The following is a 27,529-nucleotide window of genomic DNA, read 5'->3' on the forward strand; positions in this document are numbered from 1 at the left end:
GATCGAACTCGAAACCTCTCGCTTTTTTTTTTAAAGCGAGCGCTTTACCACTACACCACTACCTCATATAATTATAGTATATAATAATATAATATATTATTATAAACCACAATATATAGTATAAATGTATAATAAGGTAAAATAATTATTACTGCATAATAAATAATAATGATTACTGCAACAAGCTCAGAACTACAATAATTTTACTGTAGTTGCAATAGCTTAATATTTACAGCGTTTTAAAATTTACTTCGTTATTAAATATATATTTGTAATTTTATAAAAAATTAACTTCCTAATTTGTTTCTTGGTTATATTTTACAAAAAATGTTTTCTAATGAAATGTTTAAACATGTTTACATTAAACAAATAAACTTTAAAAGCACCAATTTCAAAAGAACTGGTATCAAATCACATGATACCCTTGTCAACATTTACAGCCGAATCACCATTAGCTGTTCGCATAAACCTCCTAAAGTACACACTTTTAACTTTTCATTCCATACTCCATTGTTCTAAACTTTTGTCAAACAAAGCGACTCCTCTTTTCAAAAAACTCCAAACTGTCTTTGCGAAACGCATACTGACCTTTTTGATATAAAATTGCATCAAGCTCAAGTAGATGGTTTATAAAAAAATAATAGTTAACTCAAAAATAAAAAAGTTAACTAGTTGTTATCTTATTTGAAAAATAAGTTTAAAAAATCAACATAAACCGCTTTAAAGACACTAGTTTTTGTTGAGTTACAAAAAAACGCGTCATTAAAAATATGTTAAGGTAAACAAAACTAAATTTTTCCAGTGCTTTATTAATCCTTCTATATGTGTCTATTTAAACCCTAACAAATAACAACCACGTTTTTTTTAATCTTAATATTTGGCTTCTATGTAAATATACCCAAAAGTATAAAAAATAAAAATGAGTTATTTACGTTTCATTATTTATAAAAATACGCGAAAAAAAGTTTTACACAAAGACTTGTATCAATATTCATTACTTATAACTCACCTTTGTTATGTTTCATAATAACTTAAATATAAAAAGTTAAAACTGAAACAAGACACATATGGAAGACTTGGAACTTTCAAACTTTGCTGCTCACAAATGAAAGACACAACTCTTCTGTTTAAATTTTTTGAAATCACTTCAAACCATTTCCCGCTGGACTACATAAGCTTGCCACCAACTTCGCTAACATACAATCACAATACATGAGTCCCATAACATCAAGTCTGTTCCCCTTCCTTACTCTTCAAAATAAATATTTCAAAATGTCTGTTAACAAATCAGAGACTTACTACTATCTCATTAACAAAAATATTGTCAACGTTGGTGGATACTCCCCACTTCACCAAATCATCTTGATCTTTAATGACAAAAAAAAATATTTCATAATCATTGGCGCAAAATTTAATCCAATACCATGTCGTGTCAACTCTTGTTGACACAGTATTGATAAAAGTGCTTTTCTCCAGTCCAAAACATGTCTAATTTTATATCTTTATTTTGTCGGTTAACAACCATTAAGAGAGTTTTCCCTTTGGAGGGTTCTATTTGTTTTCGTCATCTTCAATTTCCAACTAATCAGATCTTCTAGTTTGTTTTTATATTCTGCACTTTCATGTTTTGGCATGTTGTATTGGGAAACGTTAAATAATTGGTTGGAGCCTTCTTTACTTCTCCGTTACCATTTAACTTTCTATTTGACACTATCAAGTATTGATGATTTTCATGATTTTGTTTTTTAATGCCAAAAACACATTTCTCTCCAACATTCAATTATTGTTTTATAAAAAGTTTGTATGCAGTATAAGCATCTACAGAGAATGCTGCTAACAAAAAACGCTCAATTTCCCCTTTATCTTGCTTACCTCCAGCGTTTAAAGCATCATATACTAAATAAGCAATTTTTCTAAGAGGGGTTGGAAAAAGTAATTGGAGTTTTATATTCTGCATTTTAACAACTACTTTCGGTCATTGTATCCAAACGGCAATGTCCGAAGTTCCATCATACGTTTGAAATATATAACCAATAATTTCCATGTCCAGTTAGCTTGTAATTTTCTTTCTTGAAACAAAAACTTCTTTTCATTCTCAATAAATTTCTCAATAAATTGTCTTTCAAACTATCCACAATAATCGGCATTAAAAAACCGCTTAAAACATAATTACAATTAAAATAATCAAGAGCTAATAAAAATAAAAAACCACATAATTACCAAAGAATACTCTTGAACTTTATACACACAAATTATATTTTATAAATTGAATGAAAAAAAAACCCATTTACATTAAATAAACATTGGGTTAAATATGAATCGATGTTTACAAAAACGTTCTAAGTCACAAAAACTATTTTTTCGGAGAACGAGAAAAAACTTATTAAATCCAATATTACTACTTTGATAAATTCAATAAAAAAAAATTTGGGTGCTTTTTGACATCTTTAAATACTAGATTTGTTATAATAATTGTCAAAATTTGTGATATATAGTTAAAGTTGTGTTATACATAGTTAAAGTTGTCTGACTTAAAAATAGTTTTTATAACTTAGAACGTTTTTGTATACATCGATTCATATATTAAATCAATGTTGTGTTCATATTGTAAAAAAATCAATTTTTACAAGATTAATATTGCATAGGATCAATATAAAAAATCAAGCTACTTTTAAAATTAAAGTTGATATTATATCACGTTGGGTTAGCGCCGAATTAAAAAGGCAGCATTAACAATAGTTTTACATATTTTGGTCAAGTGTATGCATGCTAGCTCAAAAAAAATGTAGTCTACTAAAAGTATTTTCATATGCATGCCACATTACTTGCAATTTAACTCTACAAAAGTTAATACCTTTTTCTAATTTCATTTGCGCACGACAAGCAAAGTCGATGACCACATTGTGTTTGAATAGGTTCACGAAGCGCCATTTTACATACAGGACATTCATGTTCATTTAAAAGTTCATTTATAAAATACGCATCGTATCCACCAAAGTTCTCTTGATCTAAGCTTTCCATACTACAATAAGCTTTTTTTTTTCTAAACATAAACATGTTTATATTAAACTTTTTTTAAAATTTCTTTAGTTAAAATAATAAAACTTTTAAACTATTTTACGAACTGAAAAATTGAAACTTCAATTTTGTATCATAACACTTTAATGAATGTTTATTTTCAATAAAGTGTCATTTTGTCAAAGGTGTTTGCTGAACCTGTTGAAGTGCGTTTGATTTAATTTTTTCTTATTGTGTTGTTTAACATAACTACATCAATTTTTTGGTTGATTGTTCTAGTTACTCAATGATACTTAAAAATAGGAAGAAATTATTTGTAAAGTTCTAAAACGTATAAAAACAGATCCTATTAGCTAACGCTCCTAACACTTTAAACCAAGTCTTTTTTCAACAAAATCAAAGTTCCATGGTGTCAAACAATTAAAAAGAAATAAATGCATTTTAAAAATTTATACAAATCTTAATGGGAATCTCTAAAATACAGTAAAAATAGTTCAGATTGTTTTTGCAATTAATGCTTTAAATACCCTACAGAGCGATTGGGGTACAATTTGGTATGTGTATTGCAATTTTAAGTTTATTAAATTCTAGGTTATTATATATAACTAAAAACTATCAAGTACAGTACTATAAGGGTGAAAAAACAATCAAATGCATGCTGATTTACTCAAAGTTAATAAGTTTTAAGTAACGACTTTTTGAAATATAGATTTATTGAAAAATTTGTAGTCAAAATTTATTATTTATTTGACTAAATTGTTATTACTTTGTCAATTTTTACCTCAAGGAATATAACTAGGTATCAAAAAATTTAACTTTTAGCACCAAGCACTTTTTAAGAGGACGCCAAACTACCATCTTAACAATAAAATAGCACATAATCCTTTCATAAAAGGTTTTTTTTAGCCAAAAAGTAAAATTAATTTTAATCTAGACCACAAAAAGAAATGAGAACTATAACTTAGAGTTGCAAAAGTATGCGGTAATAATAGTTTTACATATCGAAGTACTGAAAAAGTTTAGTTTTTATAAATTTATCTTTTTTTAAAAGAATGGAGTTATAACACACAAATTACAATACATCTAATAAAAATTTTGTCAAAACTTATTTCACGCAGTTTTTTAAAACATCAGTTTGCACATAATAACTCATATTCATTAATGACGTTTTGCTGAATCAATTCTAGTTGTTTATTTATACTTTGTATAATTAAAAAACAAAATACTTTTTATTAAAAAAGGTTTGTGATATGAAAACACACCGGATAAGTTATTTTTGTACATTATTAGTTATGTCAAAGCCCAGTTGCGACAGAAGACGCATAAAAGTACAGAAAAGTATTTTATTAACTGTTAATAAATTTTTTATTTTCTATTTTTCGAACTCTTTTTGATAGTGCTTTTAAACAATAAAGAGTTTTATCAGTTACCGTTAACATATTCGTGATCATAGTTTATTTTCATTAATAAAAAGAACGTCATTAAAACTTTACGTTATTGAATTGACAATAAACTTAAAATGATATCTTATATATTAATACGGTAATGAATAGTGCGCATAGTTACGCCTAATGTTTCGCCTATTGTTCGTATTGTTATTTACGGTTCTGTATTCTGTAAAATACACTATTTCTTAGTTTTTAAGAAGTTTCTAGACTTTTATATGCGCGGTTTCTTTTTCCATGCGGTCTTTCAAGTTAAGTCAGCTTACGAATTCGAGATGATGTACTTTTATTCTCAAGAAGAGTTGATGTTGTTCATTGTTTAAAACAAAAGTTTAATTAATCGTTTGTTTGTTGTTGGTTGTTTTTATTATTCTAATTTTTATAGCCTGTTTTCATTTTTTAGAAGAAGTTAGAAATAAAATGTCTGGTAAAATAGTTTTTATAGTACAATCTAAACATGAATACTGTAATTTATCTAATCTTCTAAATATGAATACTGTAATTCAATAGTGTTAGTGTCGTTTCACTTTCTTTTTTAATAAAGAACTTTCTAGGCTTTTCTAAAAGCGTTTCTTTACTCCACGCGGTCTTTCAAGCAAGGTCTTCCAGCCGATTAGAGCTGATAAATTTTTAGTTTCAAGTGGAACTGATGTTGTTCATTGTTTAAAAACTAAAATTTGTTTGTTGTTCGTTGTTTTTATTTTTCTGTTTCTTTTTTTTAGAAGAAGTAAAAACTAAAATGACTGGTAAAAAAAATTTTTTTTGTCCAATGTTTCTTTTTTAGTAAAGTGTTTCAGTTTTGTCTTCAGTCTTTTTAGATCATTTTAAGCAAGTATTGTTTCATTTTTTTAGAGCAGTTAGAAGGAGCTTAAGGCCTTTTTAGTAAGTATATAGTGTATAGTAGTTTATTTATAGTTTATATTAGTAACATAGTTATATTAGTTTATTTATAGTTTATATTAGTTTATATAGTATAAAGTAGTTTATTTATAGTTTATATTAGTTTATATAGTATATAGTAGCTTATTTGTAGTTTATATTAGTTCAAGTTTATTTATCGTTTATATTAGTAAGTTTATTTATAGATTATAGATTAGGATTAATGAGAATACAAATTTTTTTTTAGACAGGCTAGCTGACAGCGACTTAAGTAAGTTTTATCATTTAGATTTTATTTGAGTACAAATGAAGCATTAGCAATTTTATTGTATATAATTTTATCTCAATTTATATTTTTAGACAGACACGTAGAACTCAGTAAGGACTTAGATTTTGTAGATTTAAAAACTTCTTTTGAATATTCTTTTAAAGCATTGAATATGTTTTAAATATTTTAATAAATTTTGTCATTTAGGTGTGGTAGCATCATCAGTTGGTGCAAGTGGTAGTAATGTCTTTTATTTTATTTTACAGCAAATAGTAATGTTTTTTAGTTTATTTTAAAAGGAATCAATAAATATTGTTTATTTAAACATAATCATCAGGATAAAATAGATAAGATAGATAAAATAGCTTTTTTATTTAATATTTTTTTATTTAGTTATAACTTCAGTTGCACCAGCCACAACAGGTAACTTCGTACATTTATTTTAATATACTTGAATTACATTTGTTACTTAACTTTTCAAGCAATAAATATTGTTTATTTCAACATTATCGTCAAGATTATATAAATAAACTTTTTATTTGATAATTTATTTTAGTTGCTTCTGGATCAACTTTAAATAATGGTAACTCATTAATTCATATTTTATTATAGATAAATGTAGATAAAAAATGTAAGTTGGAAATTTTTGTAGATTTAAAAGCAGTAAGCTTTTTTCTAAAGGTTCATTCTATTTTTGGATTAAATCCACTATCACTACATTTATTTTATGTTTATATAATGTACTTTAATAATTTTTGTAATTTGAAAAAAAATATATCAATGTTAAATTACACCAGGTTGTCGAAAATAGTTATAGTTTAATGATAATGTTGTAGACTGTTAGAGCAGATTATAGATCTTTGATCTATTTAATCTATTTAATAACCAACTATCAAAGGGAAAATTTACTATCAGTTGTTTGTTTGTTTTTCTGTTTAGTTGACAACAATGAAGAGAGAGGTAGTATATTTAAAAGGATTTTTATTTTTTTATAAAGTAACTAAAATGTTTTTTAAATTATTGTTGTTAACTTAAAAGTAAAACAGTAGGTTTTTATATTTTTATTCAAAAAGCCCAAGAACTATAAGTTCTTAACTAAGGTAATACTTAAAATTATATTGTCAATAAAAGAGAAGAAATTTAAAATTCTCAGTAAGACAGCTTCTTATTATTTTACCTCAAGTAAGTTTAATTAAAATTTATTTTCTTTAGTTGATCAAGAGAGAGCTAATAAAGGTATAAGTTGCATTAGTTTAGTGAATTTATTTTTAAAAAGTTAAATAGATATTTTAACGTCTTTACATTTAAGTGCTTTTATTGTTTAGACACAGAATTGAAGACTGAAATAAGTCAGTGTTTTTGCTATTAAAATAATTGTTAATAGGAATTCGTTTATTTGTACTGTAACTGGAATTTCAAAACTTCAAGTACTAAAGCTTTATTTTCTTTTTTCATTTAGAAGAGTTGGAAAAAAAACTAAGTATAAATTATGTGATTAGTATAGTTAAATAAAGCATTTATATCTGTACACTCAGTAGTCCAAGTCAGTTGTCACATTTTAGAAATTGTCCAGGAGAGAGTAAATAGTAAAATAATTAGTCTTTATTGGCTTTTTTATTCTTGATGGTTAAATTTATGTTTTATTTAATTTGTCTTGAGGAACATGAAATATAATTTTGACAAAAATAAAAAGTTAAATAAAAAAAGTGAAAAGTTATTTCTGAACTACAGACGTTTTTCCTTTGAACATTGTGGGGACACCAGACCCTTTATATAGACCAAACTTTGTTTCAAATTGTTGCAGGAAAACAGTCTTTATACCTATGTAGATACTGAAAAAATTAAAAAGGTCTCATACATAACTCATTTTTACAAAAAACTGGATGACCGACCTTTGTCTCCTGAGGTACAGATATTAAAATTTAAAGTTTTTTTTAGTTTTGGTTTAGTTTATAGTTAATTTTAGTTTAGTTTTAATTAGTTTTAGCTTCAGTTATCTTTTATCTTACTTTAAACAACTTCATGGAAGAAATGAGGGGAATAGGTAAAAAAAATTATAGTTAAATATTTATTTATACGTAAATATAATTCTATCAATTATTGTAAGGTATATTTTTTGTCTTTAGTGTCTGGTAGAAGCATAACTGGTAGGGCTGTGTTTTAAATTTTATTTATTTTTTACGGAGAAATATGTGCAATAGGTGAAAAAATTATTTATTGTAAATATGACATTTTTAAACTGTTTGCATTTTACTCATATTTTTATTAAAATTAAATTTCTCACAAGTTTAACTTTTTTTAATTTACTTTTTTTTAATTTATTTTTAGCATCCTCTTCATCCTGTGAAAATGGTGAGGTTATGCTTTATATTTTGATTTAAAAAAATTGCAAATGTTTTTAAATTTTCTTATATCCTTCTATTTGTAATTTTAGAGTCGTTAACATTTGAGGAATATGAAAGATATCGCTCCCAACACCCAGGGCCTCTCTCGGAGAGGTCCTTCAATAAGTGGCGAAGTAATGGCGGTATGGATGAGCCATCTTTCAAATGGAGGGCTCATCCATACCGGGGTGTTGGGAGACACCGAAGAAAAAACAGCAACCAAAAAGTTGTTAATGTCTTCTATCAGTGAAGATATTTATAACTTTTTTGTTGCCGTTTTTTCTTTGGTGACTTTTTTTTAATTTTGTAATTTTTTTTTTAATTTGTAATTTTTTATTTTTTAATTATATACTATTGTTTGTATTTGGTTTGTTTTTGTCTTTTTTAATTGAAATTTTATTTGTTTTTCACCAATTAAACTTAAATATAGTTAAATTGATTCACTAACCAATCATCATAACAGGATGCTACATTCTATTTGTTAAAAATAATTAATTGGTAGTTTAATTTATTGAAAACACTGCTTTTCAAATTTACTATAAGCCAAGACTATTTAGCTATATAAATGCAATTTATTTATACCTATTTGATTTTTTATCTATAATGTTTTTAGTTTGGCTCCTTGAAGCATTTTTTTTTCTTTTTAATTAAAATATTCTAAATCTATTGTAATTTCTTTTAAATATAACTAAAGTTTACTAAAAGCCAACGTCATAAAACAACACCGACAAGTTGCATCATGACAGCAGTTTAAGTATGACAACAGGCTACCAAAAAGCAGGTAAATTGTTTTCCAGTTTGTTTGTTTTGTTTTTCTTTTATGTCTACTTATCTGTTACAATTTTTATTTTAGGTTTGTCATGTGACGCATTAATGCAATATAAGAGATCAAAGTTTATATATTTTTTACAATTTGTAATACACATTAGGGTAGAGCGATTTTGAAAATTTTTGAAATTTGATTTGCCTGAGCAGCAAATCAATATCTTTTGGTGAAAAAAGAACCTTACTCTTTTTTTTTTATAGTTTAGATAAGTTCTTGAGGTGTTCCCCTAAGGATTCTAAATTTTTGATGGGTCCTAATATTGTTTAAATTTTTTTTTTCTAAATTATATTAACTTGATACTTAAAAGAAACAAAATAATATTTGATTTTGAAAATAATATTTGATTTTATTACAAAAATTAAAATTAAAAAAGTAGAGTTGTTTTTTTCATCAAAAACCCCCGTCCTCAACAAAACGTGGGTTTTAAGGTATATTTTTGCAAGTATTTTTTTTACTAAAAATTTTTTTTAATAAAACTATTATTTATGAAACAAGCATTTTTTTCTGCTTTTTTTGAGTCCAAGGTTGATATGGTTGAGAAAAAAAAATTCTAAAATATTATGACCTGACAAGAATTTAAATTCCAAAGAGGACCTTCTAGATCTCTTTAAAATCAAAAAAAATTTTTTTACTTTAATCTTATAATTAATAGACATTTATTCGTGTCTCAGTAATATTGGTTTTTAAACTCTTTTTTTTTTGCTATGAAAAATCGCTCCACCCTAATACACATGTTTGATTGTAAATCGACTTTTTTTTGTTTGAAACGTATTTGTACTCAATTGCTTAGTTATTTATAATAAATTTATATAGTTGTGTGCATTTATCGTTTTAAAGACAATTTCCTTTTTTAAAGAAACATGTATCAAGGGGATACCAAAAAATTAATAACTTATAAATAAATTACTTCACTTCATATTAATCTTATTAATTAAAGTTCATGTTATAAAAAATATAACAAGAATTTATCTTTAATCTTTCGTCAATTTAAGGCATGATGAAGTGTTATTATTTTGTGTCAGTAACTAAAAACGTATTGTGTTGAACTTAGTAATGTCTAGGAAAATGGTTCGGCTATACACTGATATGACCTATGTCAGTTGTAAACTACTCAAATAACGTTAAATAATTGGTAAATTAATTTATTTTAATTTTACAGATAGTTTAATTTTTTAATTTGAAGGAGTTTTTCTTACAGGGTATTAGTTAAGGTATCGCAATTTTAAATTGTGGAAAACAGCCACTATAAATTAACAGACCGACCGTAACCCGTATTACGGGTTGCTTTCTGCTAGTATCTTATGAATAAAATATTTACATCAAAATATATAGTGCTTTTCCTAAACTATTATGACAAAAAATAATTTATATATTTAATAGGAATTTATATATTTAATTCCTAAAGATAAAACTTAAAACACTTTATTTTCTTAAAAAATTTTTTACCAACAACAAAAAAATTAATAAACAAACTTTTTCTTTAACAAATAATCTATTAGTTTACAATTGCTTTTTCTTACGACCACGGCAATCTATACTGCAACCTAGCAAACTTGCAAACTGCGTCTCTGACTGGGGCCTATTTTAAATTTTGCTTAACTTTAGTCGCCATTTTAGTGATATTAAAATATGGGCAAAAATGTTGCATCTATGGCTGCACTACAAATAATTTATCTGCAAAAAAGAAACCTGATAATTTAAAACTTTCAGTATATCGATTTCCTAAAGATAATGAAGAAAAACAAATGTGGATTAAAGTAATTCCAAATGCAAACTTATAAGTAACTAATAACACTGTAGTTTGTGAGTTGCATTGGTTCATAAATATTGAAAAACAAATAGTTAGAGGAAAATATCGTCCTTAGTTTCCATCATCTATTTGGCCATGCATACCGTCTAGTCAAATTCCTACCCATCTTCCTCCATTACGTGCAACAACTCGTGCTTCTTAGTGTTTTCGAAATTTTGCTTAAGATGAACTATCCACTTTTTTAGAAAAGGGTAGAGTAACTTTTGCTGAAATGAAAAATATTCTTTTAAATAATGAAAGTGATTATTGAAAGTGATTATGAAAGTGTTCCATTAGTATGCTTTATGCTTAACAACACTATTCATTTACAATCACAAGTTTATTTTAATGGATTTCTATATTTTTTAATCAAAATTAGTGAGAATTTGCATTTTGAAACTTGTCATTATGGTGCCAAATATAAAGTTCTTACAATTTCTAAAAACAGAATTTCAAAAATCAAAACATGGTCTATATTAGAAGAAGTTTTGTGTTATTTTAAAAATTTAATTCCTGACAGAAAAGAAATTGTAATTCAGGAACATTTAGCTTCTATGGGTACACAGTGTGTTTGTACTAAGATTTTGTTCTAAGGAGGTTATTATCAGATCTTTTCAGTATTTTGCTACATCCGGAAGTTTGTATAACCCATTGCGAACAAATTACCAATTGCCTTCTGTAAGAACTTTGGCAAGAACAACTTTAAAAGTTTCTAAATTAAACGAGAAACATTTTTTGACTAATATTTTTCAATCTGTTGAAGAAAAACAGAAACTTTGGTATTTATGACATGATTAGGTTTATGTTAAAAAAATGTTGTTATACCATGGTGGTACATTATTCGGAAAAGCAATCAACGATTCAACTTGTTTTGCAAAAACTATATTGGGTTTAATGATTATTGGCTTATTTGGTGGACCATCATTCATTTTCAAAATGACACCTATAAGTAAATTAAACTCTCAATTTCTTTTTGAACAACTTAATATTACTAGCCAATAAATAAAGGAGTCTTCGGGTCAAGTTAAAGCTATAATATGCAATGGAAACAGATTTAATTAGGCATTTTTTAAAATCTTAGAAAATCCAAAAAGTAGTATTTTCTTAATCTTTGATTATGTCCATTTGCTTAAAAACATTAGAAATAACTGGCTTACTGAATAAACTGGTCAACTTATTTTTTATGATAAAGAAGTCTGTAAAGTAGCACAATAGAATCATCTTAACAAACTTTATGAACTAAAATCTAAAAATTAAGTTAAACTATCTAATTTAAATGAAAATTCAATAATTCCAAAGCCAATTGAGAGGCAGTCAGTCTCTACCTGTTTAAAGGTATTTTGTGACAAAACTAACCATGCTTTAAATAATCATCCAGGACTGCAGCATATAAAAGAAAGACAAGATAAAGTAGATTTTATTAACATTGTTGTGCCATGGTGGAAAGTTCTCAATGTTAAGGGAACAGGTGCTGATATAAGATTCAATGAAGAACTTGAAGCAGTAATTAGAAATCCTAATGATATTAGATTAGAAAATAGTTTAAATTTTGGAAATATGGCTTTAAGATGGTTGGAAAGCAAGGTAAAAGGGAGAAAAAACTTACTTGCGAAACTTCACAGTCAATTTATCACACATGCAATGGTATTGTTGAACTATGTAAATCATCATTGGATAGCTCAAATTAATTTGTCATTCTTAGTGAGTTTTCCATTGATCAATTGGAACAAGAATTCAGCGAATTGCACCAAGTTTCAGGAGGTACATATTTCATAACTATACAACAAGTGATTGAAAAGTTGAATACTTCAAGAGCTAAGCTTTTGCTATCACTTGATAACTCAGTTTTTGAGATAAGTCTTGATACAACCCATTCTTCTCCAAATTGTGATTTTTTATTGGGTGAGACCTCTGCTGAAATATTTGACAATCTACCAGATCTCAAATCTTTTATTTCTCCCGATATAAATTAGGCTTTTATATATATACAGGGTATTTAACTCGTAAAGATAAAGAACTATCAGAAACTGATTTGCTAGATAAAACCACTTTTTACTACCAAAAGTATAGACAATACATAGACTCAATCTACCGTGGTGGGTTTAATGTTTCCACAGATAATACCTGTCAATGGATAATATTTTCTTTAATAGTTTTTATTGCAATTAAGGATAGAGTAAGCAGAGTATCATTAAGCAATATTCTAATGATGATTTCAAAATTTTACAATTTTAAGATGCAGCGACACCATAAAAATATTCTTTCAAATATTTTTGTGAACAATTTAAGTAAACTTCCAACTCCACGTTCAAATAAAAAACCAGCTCAAAAAATTTTGAAATTGTCATAAGTTCTTCATAAGTATTTATATATACATAAAAACATCTTTTAATGGAACTCTGAGTTTCATGCCTATCGGCAATCATTAGCCATTGTGAATTTTGTCACTTGAAAACCATATAAAAATTTCAAATCAAAATTAAGGTGGAAAGAGTTCTGACGTGTCAAAAACAAAAAAAAATAAAAACAAAAACAAAAAGACGTCAAAGGCTTTAGTCCCTTGTGTCAAATATAGATAATAAAATTTCTTTGCATTCCGGTACATTGATACTATTTCATATCTTTTATTTAGTAAGTCTTCTCCTTTATATGACAATATATGAAATTTCTCGTGGAGACAAAGATTGCAAACTTTAGATGCTTGATTGTAGGGCTTAAATCGAGTTATTATTTTCCATGTAAGAACAGATTTTATATTTTTCGATTTTAGCTTCCATGTTTTTTTGGAATGTTCAGTGTCAATTTTATATTTGAGTACATTGAAAGATTTAAAATGGTTGGCGTATTTCTTTATTTAAATGTTGTTTTACTTATGCCAAAATAAATTTTATCTTTGAATTGAGGATCTTTAGAACTAACAGTGGCTTGGTATACGACATTGTTAGAAAGGCGTTGGTTATTTAACGGACAATTTTTTTTGTATATGCAGGCGCGCTTTTTTCATGTTTTATTTTTATCACTGTGTAAAATTTTATTGTTATGTGCATTTATTAAAGACTTGACATTAGGCATGCAACTATAGCACACGTTAATATAGTTTTGATTAAAAATTTTATGAAGCCTAGGTCCTATTGGAAAGTATTGGTCAATTAAAGCTAAGAAGCGATTTTCAATTTTAGTTTAAACGTTTTTGCTAAACCATATATAATTTGTACCATATATAATTTTACGTTTGCGATGTCTTTTTTGATTTTTGTTTGTTTGCGGTTCGTAGGTGAGTTTTGAATTGTATCTCGATTTACGTAAAGTCTCTTCATACGAAAGAATGGAACTATTGAAAACAGTTTCACTTACTGCCTTAGTCAATAATCTTAACTCATTAGTGTGAGGAATCTCTTTTTTTATACTAGATGGATGGTTTGAATCAAAATAAACATACTAAAGTTGGTTATTAGGTTTACAATATGATTGATAACAATAGTCAATGAGGTTAAATGTTGCATCAAGATAATTGACAATTTAATATTGCATTGGATGGAGATAAGCAGGCTGTTACTTTTAAAAATACGTGTAAAATTCTTTTTAATTTTTTCCATTTGCTGGCCGCTTCTGTTTTCAAAAGTAGCAAGTCCGTTGTCACGATACAAGCCAAAAGTATTTTTACCGTAATGTTGAGAGAGCTGAAACAATATAAAAAACCAACTACTTCGCACACTTCAGCTTCATCAAATGCTCCCATTGTGACATCAAATAATTCTCCTCTTTTCATTATCCAATTTCATCGTTTTTAATAATTAAAGATTTTCTTGCATGATATAATAACATTTTATTGTCGTCATTTATACTAACATGTTGTTCGGCAAAACTTATTGCATTGGTAAGAGTGTTTTCACTAATAGATAGGTAAAAATCATTTATATCAAAAATTTGAAATTTGCGAAGGTGTTTATTTTTGATTTTTTTAAACCAATCAATAACAAATTGGGTGCTTTGTCATTGATTCAACCGTAGTTTATTATTTAATTCGTGAATATTTTTAGATAAAATGACTTTACTAATTCTTCCTACCTCGTTTTTCGAAGGATTCAAAAGGCGAACTGAAGGGTTAACTAAAAAATTGTCCTTACGGTCTTTTAAAGTGAAAAAACAGGCGGACAATTTGTTTATTTTAATATTGTTATACGCTTTATGGTGGATTAAAAGGTTTTTTCCTTCCTTTTTTATTTTATCTTTTATTTCTGACATCAATATTTTGTAGGTAAAAGTAATTGCGTTCGTTAACAGTTTGTTGTATTCATCTTTAGATAACTTATACATATTAGATGTTTTGTCTGCCTTTATTAATGGTTTATGTGACGTACGTTTGAATTTTAAATATTTTTGCATATTATTTTGAAACTTGCGGTAAAGGTTGCAAAATTTTATTGATTTAGTTAAGTTTATAAGGTCTTTTTCGAAAGAACGCATTTCATTTATTTGTGGTGTGCATTTATATATATATATATATATATATATATATATATATATATATATATATATATATATATATATATATATATATATATATATTATATATATATATATATATATATATGAACAATAAACACCCAGTTATTCGTACCTCAAAATGGTATGAGACTTTAGTTCGAATATCCGAAAGTGTGAACAAATCAAAAGGATTTTTAAAGCAACCTACTTCAAGTCGCTCTCAAATTTTAATAAAAGTAGAAAGTAAAAAAGAAAAAGATTCTTGGAATGAGAAGCTTCTTAAGTTTTTTCCTTGTAAAATAATAAATATTTTACATTTTTGTTAAAAAAGTTATCCATTTTTTATTTCTTTTTTGTTCCTTAATTGTGTTTTGTTTATCTTCAAGGAGAGCAAAAAATTGTTTCGAATAACCGATATTTTGAATATCTGCTGGTTTGATTAACTAATCGGCATTTGCATGAGTTTGTTAAAGAAAAATTACAGGGAATGAAAATTGCTTCGAATATACGGAAAAGTCTAATAAGCGCTATATTTACATATATATATATATATATATATATATATATATATATATATATATATATATATATATATATATATATATATATATATATATATATATATATATATATATATATATATATATATATATATATATATATATATATAGGGGCGGGTTTAGGGTTAGGCTTGTTTGGCGCGTCGACCAACATCTTTTTTGTTAAACAAATTTTAATTAAAGAGCTTTCTAATTAAAAAAACAATACATTTTTTAATTTTATTTTGTGTTTTTTTGTATGTAAATTAGCGATATCTGAGGAATTTTTATAAGTATAAAGTCCTAATCTTGCTCGTTTTTTACCGGCTTCCGAATTTAAGAAATATTTGTTAAGTGGATTCTAATTTTGTTATCGGTAGCGTATTTTTGGACCATGTTAGGCGTGTCTAACCTGGCCCGTTTTTTAGCTGACGGTATTTCAAAATGGTATGAATTCTTATTAAGTGTTTTCCTTTTTATCCTCCGGTAACGTAACTTTCGGCCAAGTTAGGCGCAAGTTGTTAATCGATTGTTTGTTTCTTTCGATTGCAGATTTCAAAAGAAACTTTCAACTGACTAAATTAAAACATTTCTTAGCATGTCTTGCATTTCTTTACAGTCTGTAAGAAAATTAATTGAGAACGGTTGTACTGAAAATCTACGAACTGTTAATTCCGAATTGTTGTTAAAGATTAATTTCCTTCTTAAATCAGATCTTTATAACTTTTTGACTGTTCAAAAGTCAATACAGAGAAATATTTCGTCGAGTGTGACATTCCGCAAAACTCAAGGAAAACTATGGCGTTAAAGTAAGCATTTCTCTATTTATTTCAAAAAGTAAAAGAAATAATAATAGCAAAAATTCATTCTTTATATCAACTACAACAATAGTAATAATAATAATAACAATGATAATGATAAGAATAATAAAAATAATAATAATTATTATTATTGTTATTATTATTATTGTTATTAACATTAAAAAAATAATAATAAATTTGACTTAAAATTGTTTTAAGAAAGTTAGCATAAACAAAACATTTTTTTTATTTATCTTTTGCTTTGATCTAACTGATTTACTTTTTTTTATCTAACATATAAGTACTCGAATAAAATTTTATTTTACATTAATCTTGGTGTTGGATTTTTTTTTATTGTGTATTAAAAAGCTTTATTTATTTATTTTTTTTTACAGGTCTGAATCTATAGGTATTTGACTATTTAGTTTGTTTTCTATTTGCCTGTGTGGTGATAATAGTTTAGTAAGTGATTTACGAATTCTGACATTTGACATCTGCAATTGATTTATATTTAAACCCCTCATTTTACATTAATCACCCATCGTTTTTTAGCTTAAAGTATCAAATGAGTTTTCATCAATAGATAATTTGTTAGCAGTGTCTATGTCCACACATTCTGTAGACTCAGGAAAACTAAAAGATGATCTTGTTAAAAAAGAAGCATTACATATGTTAAGAATTTGTATGATCTGGATGTCTTTGCGTTCTTGCTCTTTCAACTGTGTGTTTTAAACAAGTTCAGTATTATTACAGAACAATTGGTTCTCTCCTAAAATATAAACTTATGTTTAATCTTAAAATTGAACCTTGTAATTTATCTGCATCATCATATGTTCTGAGTTTATTGTTTTGTTTTAAAGAATCAACTCCTCCACTTCCATATAAACACAATCATTATGTACCTCTAGTTTTCTTTTCAGATAAGAAATGCTTGAAGCGTAAATTTTTATGTAAAAAGGTTAGTAATTGTGCTAAACAATTAAAAATTACTATGTTTACAGATAAATGCAACACCAATCAAGAACGACCTATTTCTACCATTGCTGATAAATCTTTTTTATATGAACATAATAAAAACAAATTTATAACATCCTCTCACAAAAAAAGTGTTCTTGATTCCTTTATAGATTCAAAATCATGTTCTTCCAATACTTTGCTACCTTTTAATTAAAATGATTGTAAAATCGAAAAAAAAAAGTTTTTATATACCAAAATTTTAAAACTAGAGTCCAATACAAATAGGTTGTCAAGTGAATTCTCAAGTGAATATGATATTGCATACTTTTTTCTTTTATTTTTTTATTTTTTTATTTTAGGTGCCCCAAGAAGTCCTAACGGTCTTTTCACAGAGCACCGCGGAAGTGCATTTAACCAGGGAGTTCACGCCTCCTTTCTTACCGTGACGCGAAAATATGTCCAGAGCTCGTTTCGAACCTGGATCTCCTGCTTATAAAGCAAGCGTTCTAAACACTGCGCCACGGCCGCACTTTGGTTCAAAGGAATCTACTTTAAATAATTTCTAAACAAAAAACTTGATTGGAAATGTTTATTTGCCTAATGAGCGTTATTGTTTTCCAAAAACAAATGGACGATCTTTCCAACTTATCTGGTTAAAGCAATTTTCATGGCTTAGTTATTCACCATCTGAAGATGGAGCATATTGTTTGAGTTGTATTTGTTTGGGTTTAAATACTTTTCGAAATCTAGCATGTAAAAACTTGTTTTCTCAGCCTGTAAAGCACTGGCTAGATGCTGTGAGTGCTTTTAAAAGACATTATCATGGGAAAAAAGGAAAGATTAATGAACATCTTTAGCTGGACAAAGTCTTCATTATAACACCTGGACCACATTTCAACAGTTTTAAATACAATGAATGAAATTATTCAAAATATTGACTTTTTGATTAATAAAAAATATGAAAAGGAGGTTGCTTTAAATCTGGACAAATTGCGTTCAATTGTTGACTCAATTATTTTCTTAGGCCATCTCAATATAGCTTTTAGAGGTCATCGTGAAAATTCACAAAATCATCCTACAGTTGAAAAATATTCTTTAGTTAATGGAGCAGGAAATTTTGTTGAACTTTTAAACTACAGGATTAGAGGTGGGGATAAAGTTCTTGAGCATAATCTTAACAGCTGTGCAAAGAATGCATCTTATTTTTCTAATTCGTCACAAAATGAATTAATTAATCGTTGTGGTAACTATATCCAGAATATTTTAATTTCCGATATAAAAGAAAATAATTTTTTTTTCTATAATTGCTGATGAAGCATCTGATTGCTCCATTCAGGAACAAATGTCTTTAATAATTAGATTTATAGATTGTTCTTTTGATGTTAGAGAAGAATTTATGGGTTTTTTGCATTGCGAATAAGGTTTATCAGGGTAAGATCTTTGAAAAACTATTTTATTATCTCTTAAAGATTATTCTCTTGTCATTTCCAATTGTCGAGGTCAGGGGTATGATAGTGCAGGATCTGTTGCTGGTCATATTAAAGACTTTGCAAAGAGAATTAAAGATCACAATGACTAAGCAGTTTATACTGTTTCAGTCATTGTCTTAATCTTAGTTTATCAAATTCGAACAAACTACAAGAAGTCAGAAATATGATGGAGCAAGTAAAACAATTGTCTTATTTTTTTAAAATTTCTGAGTCAAGACAAAGTTTATTAGAAGCAGCTATCACCAAACAATGTCCTTCTGCAACAAAGAAAAAATTAATTCATGTTTGTTGCACAAGATGGGTTGAATGCTTAACTGGGTTGGATGATTTTGAAAGTTTGTTTTGTACCTATTGCTTTTGTCTTGAAGGAATAAGCATGAACTTAGAAAAAAAGTGCAATAAAGAAACTTCCTCACAAGCTTCTTGTTTTTTAAAACCCATTACAACTTTTGATTTTTATGCATCTTTAGTGATTACTCGAACAGTTCTTGACTACACTATTCCTGTTAAACAAATGTTGCAAGGTAAAACTTATGACATTTGTGATGGTTTAAGTTCTATTTCAGCTTTAAAAAGTTCTATGTCTTCACTTAGAAATCTAATTGATGATTATCACATAAAGTGGTATGATACAATTCTTTGTCTTGCTTCTAAAGTTGATGTTGCAGAAGTTAAACCAAGAGTATTAAGTCGTCAAATACATAGAAATAATGTTTCTTCTTGCTCAACTTCAGATTATTTCAGGAAATCATTAACCATACCACTTATTGATCACCTCCTACTCAAAGTTAATAGCAGATTTAGTGATTATGCTTTGGTTGCTTATGATGGTTTGGTTATTATTCCAGATAAAATGATGTCTTATGTTTCTAAGAAGATTGACTGGAAAATTAAGTTTTAATCTTTTGTAAATTTTTATTCAACAGATTTGCCATGTGTAATTTCTTTAAGCGCAGAACTTGATTTGTGGGAAAGCTATTGGGTTCAAGAAAAAATTTGCTTACCAGATAATATTCCAAGTACTTTAAAAAGTCTTCCTTACAATCAATTTGCAAATTTAAGAGTTTGTCTTCGCATTCTAGGAACATTGCCTGTAACCTCTTCTGTGTGTGAAAAATCGTTTTCAGCTATGAGACGACTAAAAAACTACACACGAAGTACTATGTCATCTGAGAGAATGAACAGTCTTGATTTATTGCATATTCACCAAGAGCCTAATGTTGAAAAAGTTATAGACTTATTTGCACTTAAAAATCGTAGATTAAATTTTACAGGACAAAACTGTAAACCATTTTTTTTTTTTTTTAATTATTTATTTTCTTTAATAAGTTTTTTTTTTTTAATTTGTAAGTTATTTTTTAATATTTCATGTTTAATGCTTTTTAAGTTGTTTTAAATTTTTAATTAAAATTACTATATATATAATTAGTTTACGTAATACTTAGTGTCTGGGCCATATTAGTAACAAAATCTTTTTTCCGAAAACAATACAGTTATCTTTTTTCTGAACAAAGTGTGTTGCTAAAGTTCCAGAGGTCAGTCCTTCCTCAATTTTAAACAAGCATTGAACAGGGTCAATTATGTAATAAGACTAAGAACAAGTATAAATATTACAAGTTGTTCTTCCAACATATCAGTTTAATTGAATTAATTTGATTGAAAAAAAAGTGAAATGTTAGTATTACTTTTTTCAAATATTTTTTTAGCTTAAAATATTTTTTCTTATTTTAGATTTTATAAAACACATGAAGTAAAACAAATTAAAATTATGAATGTAAAATTATTTTAATTAGATTTTTTACTATAAATTTTATTTTAATATTTTGATTCTAAATATACTATTTTTTTTCTCTTTAGTAACCTTCAATCGGTAAGTAGGATTTTATCAGTTTTTATATTTAAAAAATATATATGATTTTGCTTTTTGATGTAATGTATTTTTTATACTTTAATTAAGAGCATTATGTTTTATACAAATTTAAACATTTATTTTATTAAATAAATATTTTTTCTACTTTTTTAGTTCTACCTTTTTAAACGTTCTCTCAGCGTCATTATTTTAGTTTAGGGTCGTCCATAAAGGACGTCATTCAGAATTTAATTAATAACCAGTAGTAGAAGTTTATTGGCTCCCTTCCGCGGAGATTTTCGTAGAACATAAGACGCTATATTACTCTTAAAATCTCTGCGCACAAGAGCCAACATTCTCCTACTTCTTGCCATTAGTTACACTTAATATGACGTCCTTGGATGACCCTTTACCTTGCTTAACTGTTTAAATATGGTTTTAACTTTGTAAACTTTCGTGGCTTGAAAATTACTTTATTGACATTAGCCAGCAGATTAGGGAAAAAAATGACGTCAGTTGTGGTAAGTTATAACTGTTCACCGGCCGCATCGCAAGTTTGTTTATATTGTTTACCGATGTTTACGATTAATATTCATGTTATTACTAATTGTGTTACTACTATATTGTATATTATTATGTTATTACTATATCGTATCTTTCATGTTAATAATAATAATAATTGTTATATAAATGGTAATAATGTTGTGTATCTATTTAGGTTTTAATTATTTTTAGGATTGTTTCGGAAACAATGTAGGGGAGAGTGGGGCATCATGACACACTCTTGGTTTTGCTTCGAAACAATTTTTTTAATACGCTTTTTTTTTAGGCGATTGGTTTAATTTGTAGAAAAAATTCATTTCGGTAAAATAAATTCTATAAATTACCAAAATATAACAGGTTAAACTTGTGAGACTAGTTAAAGTAAAATTAGAAATTTGTTTCAAGGCACCGGTATTAACGTGTAAGGTATTAACAAACAATTAAAAACTGAGCAAAGAAAGTAGATAAAAGTATAAAGATTGTTTGTTGTGACTGTTTTTTCATAAATTAATTATATTGTATATTAAATTTTAATTATTATGGCAATATTTTAAATTAGTGTGTCGTATTTTTTTCCTCTAATCGATTTAAATTAGTGTAACCCTGTGCTTCTTTTTTGAATTCATAAAAAATGGTGTCTGAAATAATTAGTGCTTTAGACTTTGCTAAATAGCGACAAGGAGCTTTAGTTGATGGAACTAGAGATAGTAGCTCGTTTGAGCAATGATCATGATAGTATTTGTAGAAAAAAATAAGAGATTTTTTTGCGACAACTTTACAACGATGGGAGAGAGACCAAAGCTTGGCAGATTGAGCAGGTCCAATTGTCCGTGTCGGTTTTAGCGTCCACAACGAAACACTATTTGAGCCTTTTTGTTAAAGAGTGTTTAAAAAAGTGGTTTCTTTTAAAATTGGAACCCTTTAAATTTGTCCCCTCTACAAATAAAGGGGCAAATTTAAGTTACCCCCGCACTTAAAAGGAGCTCCCTCCCCCCCTCCTGCCTCCGTCCCTCTCTATACCTAGAAACGCTAACATTTCTTGACTAACAACTTTATTAAACTAAACCCACGCCAGATGCTTAGCAAAAAATTTTAAGGATTGGAGCTTTGTAACAAAATTGCCCTCAAACTTTCCCCCTCCTGCCCCAAACGTAAGAGCATTAAGTTGATGAAATGTTTTTTGTACTATTTTTAAATTGACTTATATTCATTGATAAATTTTAACTTTCATAGTAAAGTATTTTAGCGTTTAAAAATTATGACCATATAAAATTTTGAAAATTTGATATTTCATAATTCTAGAACACTGAGAGATAATACTCTGAAACATGATATTTATCGATGAATATAAATCTACTTGAAAATAGTACAAAAATATTTCATTAACTTTTTGCTCTCACGTTTGGGGGAGAGGGACACAAACTATTCAGGCCTTTTTGTTCCAAAGCTCCAGTCATCGCCATTTTTTGCAAAGCGTCTTTATTTGACAAGTATAAATATAAAAATGTTTAGAGTTAGCTTTATGTCTGGAAGTTAGCTATATCAAAGACCGAAAAATGCTTGCGGCGCTGCTATATATATACATAGTAGTATATATAAATTATATATATATAGTAGTATATATAAATTATATATATATATATATATATATATATATATATATATATATATATATATATATATATATAAATATATAATTAAATTTTAGAAAAAACAACTTTTAATGGAACTTAAAGTTTCATGCCTATCGGCAATCATCAGCCAATCAGGCAATCATCATTTACTTTTTAAATTTAATAATAATCATACTAATACAATAGCATTTCTTTTTTTGTTTGTTCTCAGGCTACTAATGATACAATTTTAATTTTTGATTTAGATTCTGTATCTCATTGATTACCTGGCCTTTCAATACGATATCCTGTAAATTTTATTTTTATATATTGCATAAATATTTATACAATCACTCACACACACATGAATTGAATAAAAAAAAGTAAATGTATATATATATATATATATATATATATATATATATATTTATATATATATATATATATGTCTATAAACTATGTATTTTATATAAATAAACTGTATATCTTTATATTTATCATGCTATATTACTGTTTGTGTTCCAAATCGATTATGGAAATATTGCAAATGCAGAGTTAGCATACACTTTAGTTTTAATTAGCAATATAATATATACTTTAGCCACGTTTAATTACGTTTAATGATGTTTTGCGATATTTTCTACTGCGTATTTAAGCGTTGATTCAACGTTATGTTTAAATCTTTACTCGACAACTTTGAGTCACGGTTAATCAACGTTTTACTACCAACGTTACAACTCCTTGCCAAATCACTGCTTTAACAACGTTACTGCAACGCTTTTCAGTAACTTTTTTTTCAACGTTAATTTGCTTTATTTATGCAACGCTTTTTAAGTAACGTTTTTTCAACGTATAGTTTCGATTTTTCTGTAACGTCAATTTTTAACGACATGTTTGTAACGTCTTTTAGTAACGTTTTTTAACGTTACGCAACAAAGTTTAATCAATGTGTTTTTAACAACATTACATATCTTTGCAAAAGCGTGTTCTTCGGGCAACAAAGCCCCAACTTTTGGGCAACAAAGAAACAACCATTGGGACCGGTTTTCAACGTTTATTCAACGTTGAAAACCGGTTGCAAAAAACACGTTTGACGGGCATAAAAATATTGCAGAGTGGATTGACGAGGATAAGCTGTTTGAGTAGGAATAAAGTTTTATCGAAAAACTAGCAAAGCTAAATCAAGTGTCTACCTGACCAAAACCCTTAGACCGACACAATATTGCATTAAGTCTTCAAATTTTTTGTGCTGAAACATTAACTGTACTAAAGATTCTTCCCAAAATTCAGGATTCAAAAAACTGTTTATTTTATATCAAAAATTTTAGGCATTTTTAAAATCCTAAATGTTACAAGTCAGTTTAAAGATGTCTCATTTAAAGAATTTAAGGTAAAAAATTTTATAATTTATAGCTTGTTGATTTGTGAAATAAAAATTACAAGTTTTATTTTTAAAAAATGATTACCTGCTTTTTGACAACAAGCAATTTAGTAACTCATTTTAATTTTATGGTAGAATAATTTGTTTACAAAGTTTCTGCCAACAGTTTTTTTTTTTTTTGCGCGCGTTTCCTTCAGGCCTGTTATTAAGTTAGCCGTGATAGTTTACTAAAAAAAAATTATCTTTTGTAATGGCAAATTACAAAAAAAAATTATAAAAATAAAAATCCGTCGCAGCATAAAAGATTGTTTTTATGAAATAAAAAAAGCAATAATAAATGACCAAATTAACATTGAAAGAAAAATAATTTTATAATTTTGTTGAAAAAAAATACGAATGAACTTATTGTCACTTATAAAAACTCATTTTTTTTCATTATTCTTTGACAAATTTTAACGATGAAGTCCGCGTCATTCGATTTTTTATTCGTGAAAAAAGCAATTAAATTAACTTTCGGTCCAGACATTTGAATGAGGAACAGAATTTGATTGTCAGCAAATTTAAAACTTAATTAAAGACAACATTTTAAATTCCCAAAATATTTCGGGAGGTTGTTCAAAATTTAAATGGTGCTAATATTTGTACACTATGAGACACGCTGGCATATTTGAGTTAAAAATCATATTCATATTCCAATCATAGTCCAAAAGAACGTATTTCCCGCAAAAATTTGCATGTATTTAGTAAAAACAAGTATACTTAAAAACATTAACTATGCATAAATATAGCGTACTTTGTTGAGGGTTTTTTAGAAGGTTTTTAGAAATTTTTACTTTAAAATTGAGCTGTTTAAATTTTAAAATCAAAAGTGGTATTCGTTGAGGAGACTGCTTCAGTTAAAAAACTAGCCAATGCATCAATTGCAATAAAATTGCGTGTTTTGAGTTTACAACTTGTGTTTTTAAATGTTAATAAGAAGCCAAAAGTTTCAAAAATGTGTCAAAAAGCATGTCACTTTTAAGGTTTTAATGTTAAAAAGTGCAATTTGAAAATAATAAAAAAATTCTAAAGAAAAAATCTAGTTTTAAGTATATATAAGTCATTCCTTAGGTATATAAGGAAATGGTTGAAAGCCTATCTACTACGAATATGCCTTTTGATTCTCACTATTTGTGTTTCATGGAAAGATAAAAGCTTTGCACCCATTATGGATTTTCGTAACTTTTTATAAATACAATAACAAAGCTTTTTTTTTTATTATTTCAAAATATAATTTTTAGAGTGATAAAAATATAAAAACTGTGCTTATGTTTAGCAATATATCTTTTAAGCATATTTTTATTTATTAATACTTCTTTAATGAGGCGGATCGTGGGCTGGAGGTCTTTTTTTTTTTGAGTGTCTTTAAAAATTTAAATAGTTTAGGCTTTCTTAAAATTGAAATGATCCCCAATTGAATTGGCAAAACTTTATTTGAAACATAGTTATATTATAATTATGTAACAATTAACATTTTAATAAAAATTATTACTGCATATGTTTATTCCTAAAAATCTTCCGCGTAATTTTCTTAAAATGAAAGTTAAACACTAAAGTCTTTTAAACTTATCCCTCAAATTTCTTTAAGGTGGCTCATATAGAAAAAATACTCAATTTAAAAAAAAAATCTAATTTTTTTTCAATATACCATTTGATTCAAAATTTATAATTCTTTCAGAAAATATATACATTTTGCACAAAATACTTACTAATATTACCTTACTTAAACTTTCTTATTGGTCAGTTTCATTTTTTTGCTAATAATTTCTATTTATCGGAAAACTTTCGTCATGGTTTTCATAGCTTTTTAATTTTATTCTTTTTTTGAACTTCAAAACATGATATCTTAAGATTAAGAAAAGCTTTAGGGCTAAAATTTTTAGTGTATGTTCCTTAATCATTAAGATTTCAGATGTACTAAAATGATCAAATAAAAATAGTTTTATCAATTTTTATAACACAACACCCGTTTTTTATTACGTAAAAATTTGTGATTTTTTTAAGTATTGTGTCCCGTTTTTGATATTATTTTATTCTTTCAGTAGAAATGAATGAAAATAATGTAATAAAGCTATAACAAAAAGGTTTTTGAGTTTAAACCAAAATTAATCAAGAAACATTGTTTTGAATTTTTTCAAATTTGCGTTTTTTACCTCTTATTTTGTTAAACGTTGCCTAAAATATAATTCATTTACAGTTTTTTTAATGAAATTTGAGTTTCTTATATTACCAAAAATACAATAAAATATATATGAACCGTTGCAATTTATTCTATTAAGAAATTTTTTTTTTCTATATGAGCCACCTTAAGTTCAACTATCCAAAGAAGAAAAGAACAGATTTTGATACTTACAACTTTAAATCTAATACCTGTCTTATATTATTGGGTTTGTCATTAAATATATAAACTTTTTTTTTCAGACTAGTTTTAAAAATCAATGTTAACAAAGTTTCAACTTTTCATTGTTTAAACTAGATTTCTTTATGACTAAAAGTTTTAAAATCAATTTTGGAAAATCGCTCAAGCATCAAATCAACAATCGACAAGTGCAAAGTATGTATTATGTTTAATAATAATTTTTTTTTTCTAATATTTTGGTTATTTGTTTATTTAAAAAATGTGTATACAAACTAATCTTTAGGTTGTGTATAAAGAAAAAGAAGTTCTCAAAATTAAACATGCATTCTGGGTCATAATATAAACTTGGACCTATTCATGTTTTTAGAAAACCTCCTTTGCTAAAACCTTACACCAGAAAAAAGTGTTGATTTTGAAAAAAAGTAAGGCGTTAAATTTTTATTTGTGTTAAATTATGGCATATATAAGTTATTTTATTTGTGTAGATTATTTTATAATGAATATATGTGTATACATATATATATATGTATATAATATATATATATATATATATATATATATATATATAATATATATATATATATATATATATATATATATATATATATATATATATATATATATATATATATATACATATATATATATATATATATATATATATATATATATATACAGAGCCGGATTTACAGGCAGGCCAAATAGTCTATGGCCTAGGGGCTCCGCAAGAAAAGGGGCCCCAAAATCGAATTGCAACAAAATTAAATTTTAATATTTGGAAAGTGCAACATGCAAAAAAAATTGTTTTTAATTTTTTTAAACACTTTCGTAATTAAAAAAAATAAAGTATTTTAAAACGAAA

The 27,529-nt window shown here is 26.6% G+C and overlaps 1 protein-coding gene across 1 annotated transcript in view; it reads right to left on the bottom strand.

Moving 5' to 3' along the window:
- LOC136083881 (TNF receptor-associated factor 6-like) overlaps positions 1 to 27,529 on the bottom strand; it is a 137,308-nt gene that overhangs the window by 100,598 nt on the left and 9,181 nt on the right. Inside the window, exon 2 of the mRNA XM_065803797.1 lies at positions 2,855 to 3,043. Within this exon, the coding sequence (XP_065659869.1) occupies positions 2,855 to 3,021 (167 nt within the window). The 5' untranslated portion in view covers positions 3,022 to 3,043. The remainder of the gene's footprint in view (positions 1 to 2,854; positions 3,044 to 27,529) is intronic.

This window comes from Hydra vulgaris, chromosome 08 (genome assembly GCF_038396675.1).
Source record: "Hydra vulgaris chromosome 08, alternate assembly HydraT2T_AEP".
In the NCBI taxonomy this organism is placed as follows: domain Eukaryota; kingdom Metazoa; phylum Cnidaria; class Hydrozoa; order Anthoathecata; family Hydridae; genus Hydra; species Hydra vulgaris.